Source organism: Sinohyriopsis cumingii, chromosome 3, assembly GCF_028554795.1.
Source record: "Sinohyriopsis cumingii isolate HCF-2022 chromosome 3, ASM2855479v2, whole genome shotgun sequence".
NCBI lineage: Eukaryota > Metazoa > Mollusca > Bivalvia > Unionida > Unionidae > Sinohyriopsis > Sinohyriopsis cumingii.
Window position 1 is genome coordinate 30,162,094 of NC_142963.1, and position 13,973 is coordinate 30,176,066.

General features: G+C 33.8%; 1 protein-coding gene across 5 annotated transcripts in view; it reads right to left on the reverse strand.

Annotated features, from left to right (window-relative positions):
* The window catches only part of LOC149802616 (protein pangolin, isoforms A/H/I/S-like), a 170,980-nt gene extending 159,110 nt beyond the window's left edge, over positions 1–11,870 (reverse strand). For all 5 annotated transcript variants that reach the window (XM_089951929.1, XM_089951930.1, XM_089951927.1 and 2 more), the window contains exons 1-2: positions 11,650–11,870; positions 11,434–11,488 (exon numbers count right to left, since the gene is read on the reverse strand). In XM_089951929.1, coding sequence (XP_089808055.1) covers positions 11,434–11,488; positions 11,650–11,793 — 199 coding nt within the window. In that variant the 5' untranslated portion in view covers positions 11,794–11,870. The remainder of the gene's footprint in view (positions 1–11,433; positions 11,489–11,649) is intronic.
* Positions 11,871–13,973: the final 2,103 nt, after the last annotated feature.

The window sequence follows — 13,973 nt, forward strand, 5'->3', positions numbered from 1 at the left end:
TGAATCAAATAAAGGAGGTGGAATAAAAGAAACAAAAATCCTACAAACTTAAAATCTAGTGGCCCTGGTCGTATGTTGGGTGAACTCACTTCATTTGATCAGTCGAACACATATAAATGTTATTGTGTATGTAACATAAACTACCTTAAATTAACAGACTCTTTCATAACTGTGATCAAAGATAACATGGCAGCCATGCGAACTGATTACTTCGTAAAATAAAAAGCTTGATTTCACAGATATGGACCATTGTGGGCAAGTGAATTTCAGAGAATTCTTGAACTGGCACTTAGAGATATCCTCAAGGATGATAAGAAGTTTTCATTATTACTTCCAATTAAATCACGACATCAATACTGTACTAATTGAACAATAAAAAAATTGAGTTTCGACAGACAATTGTCTCACGAAATAAATGTCACTCCCCCCACGGTTTTCTCGAAGTCTAAGCGATTTTATTTTAAATTTTTGGAGCTCCCTCTGTAACTATGTTTGTGGACCCTGTTGTCCGCAAATTATCTAGGGAGAGGTGTATAGGGAAAATCTTTATTTAATAACCTGAAAAAATTCTAATATCTAAAAATTTTTAACTAATTCTTGACCATGATAGCATTGTCAAATATTCATTATATTTTGATACTACATATGTAGTGGACCAGTCTAAATCGAAAATAAATGGCACCAGATATATAAACAAAAGGGCTGTATCGATGTGACTGTTGGATGTTATATGACTGAAAAATGTTAAAGGAAAGGGATTTTGTCGAACTTAATAACATGTTGCACTAGAACGTCATTAAGGGATGAACCATGGCAGGTCAAGGATATTACAACAGTCATCATTTCCAGACTTTACGACTTTCACGAAAGTTACTGAAAACATGTAGACTGGTTAAATTTAGTGTTATGCATACATCAATTCCTTTTGTGTCTATACTCTTGTGCTAAATACTAATCCACATGGGTTTAGCTGATTTGAGACAAAATTTTAACTACAGATCCAGGTAAGTTGCAAATATAAATGTACGTTTTCCGACAGTTTTCTGTCATTGAGGTATGCAATATACAGATTGCTCTTTTATGCTCAGATTACACTTTCTGCCACTTTTATTAGTAATAAATTACACTTGGGTGTTGGTATGTGTGAACCTACAACAAAGCAGTCCATGTTCGCATTTAATACAATTTCTCTTTGACTGGGTACCCGGGTAGCCAATCGTTATGATTGACTAGCACCCAGCAGAAATTTCCGAAAATTTTGACATCTGTAGGCATGTCCATTGTTCAGAATCTGTGTAACTTAAAAACCCAATACATGTCACATTTTTGAGCTGGTAGTGGAAATGGCTGAAATGTATATAACACACTGCCAAGAAGACCCTATCATCACTAATCACATGCATAGACCAAACCTGCATCAATGGCCATGAACTGGCCATTAGCTCAGCTACAGCTATGCCAGTGAGTAATCATCCTGTATTATTTTTTATCACATGCCCGTGAAAAGGAAGAAACATGTCACTTGAGTGATATCACTCTGAATTAGGTAACAAAGTGTTCTTTCAACATATTTATTTTTAAAGAATATCTGGAAACCTTACAGCATTTTGATACTAGTATATTGTCTGTCAGCTGGTTCTAAAGTGTCAAGAGCTGAAATGAAAGCATTTCAGGACAAATATGGCAAAAGATACTGGGGGTGGGGGAGACAGGATCAATATGGTAAAAGGTCCTTGGGAGACAGGACCAATATGGTAACAGGTCCTTAGTAAACAGGGCCAATATGGTAAAGGTCCTTGGGAGACAGGAACAACAGTGTAAAAGGTCCTTGGGAGAATGCTGGAATGATGTTGCATTTGTTTGGTAATAATCTGTTTGGTAATAATGTACTAAAAGCATGTATGTTCAAATGCTGATTGATGGAAATGTATAGGTTAATGCACATGTAAAATGACAAATAACTTTAAGTCCAAGTTTACAATTGTACCAAAAGAAAGGAATTGAAAAGTGTAGTGAGAAACCGAATCTTTGTACACTACTTCAAACATTTCCTGTCTGTTTCTATGAAGATAAATCAATGAAAATGAATGAGAATTGATTGCACTCAATTTTCTCTTTTTTTTTAAAACTCTGATGTCTCATCATGCTTAAGACCGAGACAGTAAGGTTTTAGGCTAATATGGGCCTCCTCTTCAAATGATACATATATTGATCTACTGTAACTGATATGACAAGATACAGCATGCATCCGACTGTGACAAGTTTTCGACTCACTACCAAAAAATCACTTCATCCAGCATAAATCTTACATATATTCAAAAACAGACAGCTTATTGTAATCTGTGAACTTACAACAATTCTCCTATTACGTGGGCCAATCACTGGAAAAAGGAAACCCATGTTCACTAGGGCAACTGCTGAAACAACATTCTCATTGTTCAACAGCTGAAAATTGTGAAATTCAATACTGTACTCACATTTTCAAGCTACATGTTATTAGGACAGCAAGACTGTTTCATTTTGTTATGTAAAGTTGTATGATCAATTAAAACTGTAGCAATCAGTAGAAAGTTAAACTAAGCTATAAAAAAAATTCTCAAAGGGATTTGTTGCAACATTTCATTTTGTTGTTGTTGTTGTTGGGTGTTGTTGTTATTGTTGGGTTTAATGCCATTTTTCAGCACACGATAGGCTATACATGGCAGCCAGTAATAATGGTGGAGGAAAAACCCGGGAAATCCCCAGAAAGAACCACCGACCCTCGAGAAATTTCATTCTGTGATAGATCATTAAGTTAAAAAAATGCAATACTACAACTTCTTTTTATTTAAACAAGATTTTAACTTTGGCCTGCCATGATTAATCAAAGAAACAATTCATTAGTCGATGTAAGTGTTAAAATCAATCACTTATAAAAAAAGAAATATCAGACAATTGAATAAAGACATTTTACCAATGAGAAAATTGTTGTTACATTGAACTTACTTATCACAAGAGCAGAGATAAAAATGCCAACTCGTATTACATTATAAAAAAATCAAAATCTTTTTCATCTTACAATTAAACTAATATGCAGTAGCATGAATCTAAGTATATGCAATTTCATAAAAAAGGCATTATAAATAGATAAGCTCACGCTTTTTTTCCTTAATTATATGCAGCCATACAGCTAGATCACACATTTTAAGCAAGAACGTTCTAGTGATACTGGTCAGTGGCCCATGGGTGTTGCAGAATTCAAAATCAATGCTAATCTGCTAACCCAAGATCAGTGATTTTACAAACAGATCAATAAAACCCCAGCCATCACTAATCTGTTGGAGCAGTGAAAATTTCAACCTTTCGCGATCATAGCAGTAAACACATGGTCTTGTGTCCATTTTATCAAATAAAACTGAAGATGCCATTCCATTCATTTTAATTGATCTGTTTATTGTTAATTATATGTCTATCAACATCATACACTTGACATTGAACAAAGAATCCTGTAGGAGAAATAGATGGTATTTCATGCATTAAGTAAACTGGGCTGAGTGTCAAAACGGTCTTGGCACACATAGAACCAACCTGGTGTATTGGCTCCAAGCACCTATTTCAATATGGACAATGAAGAAAAAAATAGGTCGCCAGGCTAGTATATTCTAAACAGAAAAGGTCATGTTGGCCAACTCAACAAATAATAATAGTGCAGTGACAGTGCATATGTGTCTGTATGTACATGCATGCATATGTATGTATGCATGTATACGAAGTGTAGGGGATATTTCATTATGATTTTCTGATGGATGCAAAAACTTTCGTAAATAATCTTTGAAATGGCACTAATGATGGTGGCCCCTTAACTCACCAGACATCAAAAGATGCCATCAAAATGTGGCATGCTGCTAGACCATGAAATAGAAGGTCAAAGACTAGGCCTAATGGACCTAGACCATGAAATAGAAGGTCAAAGACTAGGCCTAATGGACCTAGACCATGAAATAGAAGGTCAAAGACTAGGCCTAATGGACCTAGACCATGAAATAGAAGGTCAAAGACTAGGCCTAATGGACCTAGACCATGAAATAGAAGGTCAAAGACTAGGCCTAATGGACCTAGACCATGAAATAGAAGGTCAAAGACTAGGCCTAATGGACATAGACCTGATGATGCATCAGATACAGTTATCAGCTAGGAACATTCAACTTTCAACATGTCTTCTTGGTGAAATAATTATTGTTTTGAATTAATAAATGATGAATCAGAAAGTTGACTGACTTCTCTCGGATTTTCACAGGATCATCGAAATTCAGGCTGGATCTGTATAAATATTATTATGGCAACCCTGGTAGATGGTGGGGTAAAAAATTCCAAACCCTGCATCAATGATTATAAAAACCAAGAGATGACATCTAGTTGTGGCACAGTGGGACCAAGAAATATAAGGTCAAAGACTAGGCCTCCTGTACCTCTTAATTCCAGAAAATGAATATGAACTTTTAACTTTCATTGAGTCTTGTTTGTGAAATACAACTGTTACTGTTTTTAGTTCAAGTTTATGAATAATAAATATAAATTAGAAAACTGAACCAACTACTGTCAAATTTTGCACAAAAAGTGAAGTTTAGGCAGTTCCAGTAAAGAAATGTTCTTTATGGTGATCCGTGGGTTAGTGCATGTTTGGCTTTGATATTTGGCAATAGGTTATTACAACTGAATTTTCTTAATCTCAACCACAGGAACTGTACATAAAAGTAATTGATCACTTCGCATACTCAGCATACTACTAACAAAAAGGGAATGGGGAAGTTTGAGCTTACTTCATAGACACCATACCACTCCAGTGGCCTAGTTGTAAGAGCGTCCGCCTCAGATGCGGGTTCAATCCCCGGCCGAGTCATACCAGAGACTTACAAAAATGGTACTAACTGCTGCCTTGCTTGGCATTCAACATTAAGAGTTAGGACTGGTCGGCCTGGTGTCAGGATAATGTGACTGGGTGGGACATCGTGCTACATGTCTGCAGCATGATGCCCTAGTGATAAACATCACTATAAACTGCCACATTGCAGACATCGTAGTGATATGACTGAAAAATTGTTCAAGCTACGTTAAAAATCAAATCACATAGACACCATGGTGGAAAAGTACAGTTTACAAAATGTGTACAGCACATTATACATAATTAAAATTATCAAATGAAAATGCACAATAGTGCATGTCAATTTGGTCATGAATGCACTCTTATGTTATGTGTTTAAGCTCGAATAAACAGTAACACAAGAGTGAAAATAAGCTCTGAAGAAAAAATTTATTTCCCTGGAAAATTCTGTAAAAAATGGAGAAACAAATATGAACTTAAAATCCAAAAATAATCCAGGAATAAAATTTGTGAAGTCCTAATAATAAAATGTTCTACTGATTTCATGTTCAAATCAGATGATGAATCCAAGATGGAAGATGATGATATATGCTGCAATGTGAAGTGCTGAAGTCTACAGTTCCTTGTAGAAACAAGAATTATCACTCTGGTTTTGGAAATTTTAATTAATTTTTATAAAAACTTTCCTTGTTCAATAATTTCACATGAGCACGCATATTTTCCAGAAAAATAACAGAATTAATCCTTTTGAATCCAAACAATTTGAAATAACTCCAATCCAAGTAATTTGAAATAACTCCAAACAGCATAACATACAACTTCAGTGTAACAGCCCAAATTCTACTGAGAATAATTCTCCAAAACAAAGGCTATGTCATCTTTTAAAATGCAAAAAAGGGCGTCATGTGATCATGTTCTAGAAGTTCATAGAAATTAGGTACTTATTAAAGATCACGTACACCCAGTATGGCCCTGACCAAAACCAATCATTTTACTCCAAGAAAAAAACAATTGTTTACATCTTAAACACAGTCCTATCATGACCTGGACAACAACCAATCATTTTAAAATAAAAATAGAACTTACTTACATGGTTGCTACTAATTTTGAATCAAGGTCAGGATCTAGAACACCTGGTGTTTATAAAATGAACAGTCAAGGTCAAACCATTTTCTGAGAAAAGTATCATCTCTAGTGAATAGATTTACATTACAATAGCATGCAATAAAAAAATTAAATAATTTAAAACTGTCAAACAATTAAATTGAAATATATATTAAATCAGATATAATTAAATCAAATATACATAACAACACATTTATTCAAATTAAATTAAATACCAAATGCTTTTTTTAAACTTAATTCTAAAATAGATGAACTCATTAACCTCTGGAGGTTTTGTCATTTTCACCTGAAATGCAGGAAGGAAACACATTTTGGGGGCTATGTCTGAATACAACCTAATACATTGACTTCAGGAGATTTCTGGTTAACCTAATGCCTAGTTGTATTAGAAGCATCATATTGTATTGGTTATTTTGCTTGAGCATGAGCAGAAGGGTAGAAGTTCTTTTTTTGTGTGTGCTTAACATCATTTTCATAGCCAGGCAACATTTTATTCCAAACAGCCATCTTATCCTACTTTTGCAAAGGTTTGCCTGTCTGTGTGCAGTTCAGACTGGTCTGCCTTAGATCTGAGGCCAAAAAGTATAAAATCCAAACACAAAATTGGATTTCAACCATGGGAAAAATTGTAGTGGAAAAAAAATCAGGTTTAAAAAAATTGTTTTTCCCTGTGCATTTGGTAGTGCAACTAGAAAGTCCAGATTATTTGGTATTATTGTCAACCTATAATACCACCCACTTTAATGATATCTTAAATGACCTTGATGCTACAGGACTCTGAAGTAGGCTACTACCTCCCAATGCATAAACGAGGCACCAGGGGTTAACAAGTTAACACAACTCAATCCTGTCTGTCAACTGTTCTGCACCATAAATGTCCTCAAAAACTTCTGATGAAAATTATTGACCACTACTGAAATTTACAATGGAAAGCCATGTACAAAACCCAAGTAAAAAAACAGGAAATTGGGCATACCATAACAAATAACAGGGTAGTACAAATTTATTTTCAGCACACTGCTTTTATTGTGACATCATAGTGCATGACATCCAATCTGGTTTGTACTGGATCACACCTCTTGGTTGACCTCATTCAAAAATGCCCAAGTAATTTAACATTGATTTTGCCATATATACTTCTCAGGTGTGTAATGAATGACCTTCCAAAGGAATATGGATGCACGAGTATCCAAATAAAGTAAACTGCCACTTAACAGTGTATAATCAAATTCTTAAAAAGGACACCCATTCTCTAAAACAACTGGTTCTGAACGTCTACAAGACATGTATATGTCTGACTACAAATGGGTTCATTTCATAGAAATACATGAATAGCTTTCATGTGCTTGACACTTGTATGTTTCATTCTAATGCAGACCATGATGACACCTGTTGTTCCTGATCTTTCATGCCATTCCACAAAAAAAAAAGAATAGGAATGAAGAAAAAATATTACAAGTGAAACGATTCACAGATACATTAACAATTTTGCTGTTTAAATACACACATCGATACTGAGTAAAATCAATATAAATGATACTTACTATAAATGTTACTCTAAATTTTCTACAGCCATATAATTACTTGCCAGTCTTCTATAGCCATTAATATGTTTCAAGCCAATTTTCAAGAACCATGAATAACTGTTAGTCCTTTGCTCTTTAAGGCAAAAAAGAAAAAAAAGAAATGTGTTTCCTGTTGCACTGGTTTTAAAATTAAGGTAGGTAGATCAGGTTTTTTTTGTCTTTCTTAAAACAAAATATATATTTAATGTGATCTTTTTTACCATGAGGGAAAAAAAGCACCAGTGCTGACATTGAGAAACGAATGGTTGGCCGGCCAGAAACGAGGGGGGGGGGGGCTGATTGTTTAGTGTGAATTAACCTATCGTCATAAATCAAAACTCTTAATGAAGATACCTATAAAATGCAAAAAATGCTATCATTGACAACAGTGCTAGAGTTTGGTAAGTCCAACATTTCAGGTCTAGTGTACATCACCTACTTATCTGCCACCACACATCATGCACAAATTCAGGTGGTCACAACTTCAAAGTTTGTCAGCCATTTTAATGAATTGTTCAGCATAAGCTTAAAACTGTCATCTTCAATTTGGTGATCGTCCCCAAAATGTATCATAGTACTGGGACAAGCAGAGTGGCATCATAAAATGTTTTATAATAAATAATAATAATAATGACTATTTAGAGAAGGTACCTCAGTTAGTTACAAAGCTAATCTACATTGAGGCCTTCTATCTGTTATGTACAATATATACAGCATATACAACATGATGTGAAGAATCTGGCTTGACACTAAACAATTAAGTAATTTTAAAATTCAAAGTATCAAGCCTGAAACACGCACAGGCATCTGTGAAAACATAAACATATAAAACAAAAAATATCATCCTGCATTGAAAAAGTCAACTATTAAAATAATGCAAAATTACAGAAAAGCAGGCAGTATTTTTTGTACTAGAACTGTTCAATTTTCTAAAGATTTCATCCATTTAAGACATTGATTATGAAAAGAAGAAATACTAGGAGCCTGCCTTATGTCACTGGGAATGTTGTTCCATACCAATGGACCAGTATATTGAAAACTATTTTTAAACAATTCCTTCTTTGGCCTTGGTATAATGTAATTTTTACTTCTTATGGATTCAATAACGTGTTATCAGCATGAAATGGAAAAAAATAATATAAATTAAATATAAAAGTACAAAGTGTTCTCTTTTGCCTTAATTGAAGCCTTACATAATGTCAAAACTCAATCATCATTGAATGGAAATAAATAATGAAACTTTCAAAGCTATAGTTATTCCAAATGTCAAAGACTGCATGGGTTTAAGTTCATCCGTGGCAATTTTGAAGACTGGAGATATATTTTAGTTACTGAGGCTTGTATGCTTTTTATCTACAGTTCTTGCAAATAAAAAGATTTGTATTAGTAACTTTTTTTTAAACATGGGCAAACGAACCAAATTATTTAAAAAACCATTTCATGTCCTGTGACATGTACTTTATGTGTTCATCAAACAAAACTACTAAAAAAAATTGATCCTCTTCCCGATTTGATAAGTTACTTGCTAAAATATTTATTTACAAGCAAAGGTTAACTGTCAGATATAAAAATGTATCATCAATACATATCACAAATAACTCTGCAATTAATTAATCAATTAATGTCTTGCATCATTTGGTCTCTAAATCTGACCCTTGTACATACATTCTTTTTTGTTGCACAATGTAGAGTTCTCAGTAAGCACTTCAAATGCTACCACCCCACGGTATCTGAACAACCCCACAGTATCTGAAGACTTCATCCTACCTTTCAACAAACAACCATGGAAAATCAGGTTTTTCTGGATGTGCCTTAATTCCAGTTCATGTAAATATATGAAATTCCCATGTGAAGATAAAAAAAGAACAAACGGTATGAATTTTCTTATATGTGATGTATAAATTACAGAAAATTACAAAAATGTTTTGTTTACAATTTTAAAAAAATAAAATAATTTAAGGTTGGTAGGTAAAGTTAGTGTATGTTGTTTTTGTTGAAACAAGTTTGGAGGGAGTGGGGTGGGGTGCTAAAAAGAATAACAAAACAAGATCTTTAATTCCAGCTTTCAAGATTAACAAGGATGATGTCACAGCACCATTGCCATGAATGGCAATAGATATGTGAGCTGTACAAAATGTTCATAAATGTAAATAAATCAAATTAAACTTAATTCATATAATAATTACTAGAATGTAAGAATGTATGATTTTAGCCATATTTAAATCCACGTGTTCCAAAATGTTCTTTGTCTATATCATTTGTTTTTCACACAACATCGATCTGAAAAAACTGTAGACTAGCCAGGATTCAACATGTCTGATAAAAATCAACAAGTGTGATAGATCACATATTTAAAGTAGTTCTTGCTACATTATTCCTTTAATTGTACTTGAATGTCCACATTAAATCAGTAAAGAAATCCTGAGTAAACTAATTGTCATATCTGGATCCAGGCCATACTTTGACATAATAAAAAAAATACTTCAAACTTTCTTGACCATCCTTTATTTTTTAAACAACATTTTTCTGCCTATAAAAAAGAATTCAGGCAAAAATAATACAAGATTTCCCAAATGTTGTAAATAATCCAAAATTCATTTGATTTGTTATTAACAGTATCAGACATCATGCTCATTAAGATGCTTATCTTTCTCCCAGTAATTTCTAGCATCTACCAGACAAGCACTAGAATGCAATATTCGATAATGGCTACCTTAGCATCATGTTCAGTTTAATTCCAAAGATGTTAAACATGTCATACTTTATTGGACCAAATGTTCCATCAGTAAGACCCAAATTAAATAACTATATATTGTATATCTATTATACAACAGCATGATTCTGAGGAATAAAGATGGGCTTTTCTCAAAATAATTAAGTCGTGTAGTACAACCACAGTTCATTTTTTTTTAAACAAAAGAAGACAAAGTTTCTAAAAAGAATTTTGTTCTTAGAAAGACTGGAACTGTAATTACTTTTTGGTCATTATAAAAACTTTTAACCAATACGTATTCTCATGCTGAGGCGTGTTGTACTTGCCCAATCAATTACACCAACAAACCTAGAATGAAATGATTTCCCCTAATTAAATTGTGAACATTACATTTGGAAGCAAATATGAAACTTTCCTTTTCTAAAAATATTTACACACAATCAGTTATAAAAATTTAATGTTTTTAAATTACAACTGGTACTTCATGTACTTCACAGCCAATTGAAAACTTCCCCTATGGCTATCATAACTGAGCCAAACTATTAACCGGACTTCACTATATATATATATATATATATATATATATATATATATATATATATATATATATATATATATATACGCACACGCGCGTAAGCGTGGACACTTTTTAGAATATATACGATTGACACCATGTAGAATACATTTTACTGCAATAAACATGTACAACCTACCTGATTTCGTGGGTCAACTAATAAAGTACATGCCAAAACCCTAAGCCAACATGTACAAATTATGGCCAATACAATTTGACAAATTGTCAGTCATTGTCATTTAGGAAAATTACATCAAAGCTATCCAGTGTCAGTTTTTGTTCAGAAATCGGCCCGGTGTCTATTTAAAATGAAATCTGAAACCAGGGGCTTTCAAACCCGAGGCCTTTATACAGTGTATCGCTATGCCGATCAAGGGCACTCGCCCATTCACACGCATGACCTATACAAAGAAACCGACAAACAATAGCGACATAGTTAAATGTATACACACTCAATGTCACATGCATGATTGTGTACATGCACAATCAAAGCAGATCGGCATCGAGAAAGGTATATGTAAACAATGCATGTATAATAAATATGATAAAGAAAGCGACAAATTTCCAACTATTCCTTTGATCTTTGCCAACTTACCGTCGTCCTGCCGCGGTCCCTCGGATTTATCGCTTCCGGTGAAACTGCCTTTACCCTATGAGGGAGAGAAAAATACGAGTCGGTTAAATACAAAAGAATAATTTATAAATGCCATGAAAATACTGAATAAGAATGGGAAACATAAAAGTGAAAGTCGCTTCACTTCTACGATCCGATTTGAAATCGTAAAGCTTGGCAAGTGATGTCATCTCTTACCTCCTCGGTTTCTGTAACTAATCCCAACTTATCCTCGGACAAGTTTTCTGAAGATCTTTTTTCCTCTTCACCCTCATCTTTGTACACTTTAACTTCGTCGTTTGAGAAAAAGTCCTCTGAGCCGCTCGAATTCACATGCGGCATGGTCGTAAGTTCCCCAAAACAAGCAGAATTATGCACAATTTTTTAACGTCTCTCCCTCACACGTTTTGAATCCGCCATGAAAATACTCAGTGAAGACATTCACAATGGAATTGCCCAATTGGCAGCGAGCACTCAATGAACTGACCAATCGGTGATGGCTTTACAAGTCACACGTAATTGGCCAGGGTACCAACATGGGATGTTCTCGTAAGATCAAAGAGGATCAAAGGAGAACATAAAATTGGGCTGGTCTCAATATTTAACCCAAATTAGCATAGGACCTGGGGTCACCTTTGGATATAGTTATCATTTTTGTGTGTGATAGATACATAGGATCTATATTTACAGATAAATAAACAGAAAATACGTCCAGAAAATTGCGAGAAATAGTAGAATATGTGAACACATTTTTTAGATTTTACTTTCCCTTCCCCATTGGAACCTTCCCTTTGAACTTTGCACAAAACAACAACGAGAGGCAAGGCGCGTGCAGTTACAGAGTTTAAAACGAACTAAAATACCAATATCTACGGAAATTTTGAACAGTCTGTGATAATTTTACAACAGGCAACATTTTCACATTTACCAGTCCGCTCTCAGGCATGCAATTATTGAGCTGGGCATGTATTAAGTGTTTTTAAACACAGATACAGGTTAGAATGAAAATGCATCGTGCATATTTTTTTTCTCCCCAGATTTCATTATGTTGAAAGCACTCGGCGTCAATTTCATGGAGCATATAAATCGATTCTAACTTCATACAACGCCCGGCCATAATTATTTGGATTGTTATTTATGCGCACTCAGACACCAGGATAATCACAGGAACACATTCACTGTCTATCTGCCTGTTTCATATATGCGTCGTAAATAAAAAACATTTTCAACCCAGTTTATTCTTTGATCTCGCCGCCTATCTTGAGAGTTAACGATTCAGTAGATGAGTCGGTACCTCGCACGAGGTCAAGAGGAGATATCAAATTAAATCGAGTCAACTGGATTATTTAAAATTCTTAAATTCATTTTTAAAGTATTTTGCATGTTGACAGTAAGTTTAACATTAATGCATCTCCTTTAGTTACCTAGTGTATTGAGTCAACACGAAGGGGAACCGATTGTGTTAAAGTATTTGTCGGGGTCCTTTGATCTTTCGAAGGTCCTTTGTGATACCTTATTAGGCGGCGGTGCCAATGCAATGAGACTACATATGTTTACACATCATTTCCTATGTAGCTGTCGCCACCTAGTGGATAATATCTGCAAAACGGTTGATCGTATAGTACCAATATTCATGTTATTGGAGAAATTTTGTTTTAAAACGTTCTTGATCAATCGTACAATTGGTGAAAGGGCTGTGATCATTTGGTTCGATAAATCCTAACCAAACACAGTTCATTGATCTTGGATTAAATTTGTCACATGTGCCGTCTGTTGTCCTATGGTACCGTATCGTTCTTTCGTTTATTGGCATCTGTACTCCTTGCAAATTGCAACATTGCAGTGGAAATTTGTTTGAAGGTAAACATGTTCTCTTTAATCTTTTGTTAAAATAATAAAGTTTTTAAAAGAATCTTCCATCGTTATCATTCATATATATATATATATATATATATATATATATATATATATATATATATATATACTGGAGGGGGAATGTATGTTATATTAATGTATTTTTGGTTTGTGGAATTGATAAATTGTCTTTATTATAAGTTTTAAACAATAATCAAAATTAAGCATATCGGTATTTATATAAACGGACACAGCATCGTTGATCATTGCATTATTGAGTTGTGCATATAAAAATATAAAACTAGCATTTCTTTACTATTTGCTGAATTGTTTTAGAAAAGATTTGCATGATTATAAATTTAGATATAAATATAGCTAATTTTGTTAAATAATATTTTGTTCACTTAGTAATTGTTATCTCTTTAAAATAGTTTGTGCAAAAAGAGCGATGCTCTTGTTTTTCAGCGTTTGGAAAATATATTCCCCTAGCATTAGTTTAAACTGTCGTCAGTTATTTATTTGGTCATAATTTGTTTACTTAAGTGTTAAAATTAGAGCTGTAATGGATAACTCTGTAAATAATGGTTAAATAATGGTTTGCATGATTAATTCTTATTGATTTGTATTAATCGGCGTTAATAATGGTGGTCATTATCACAAAGGTTGTT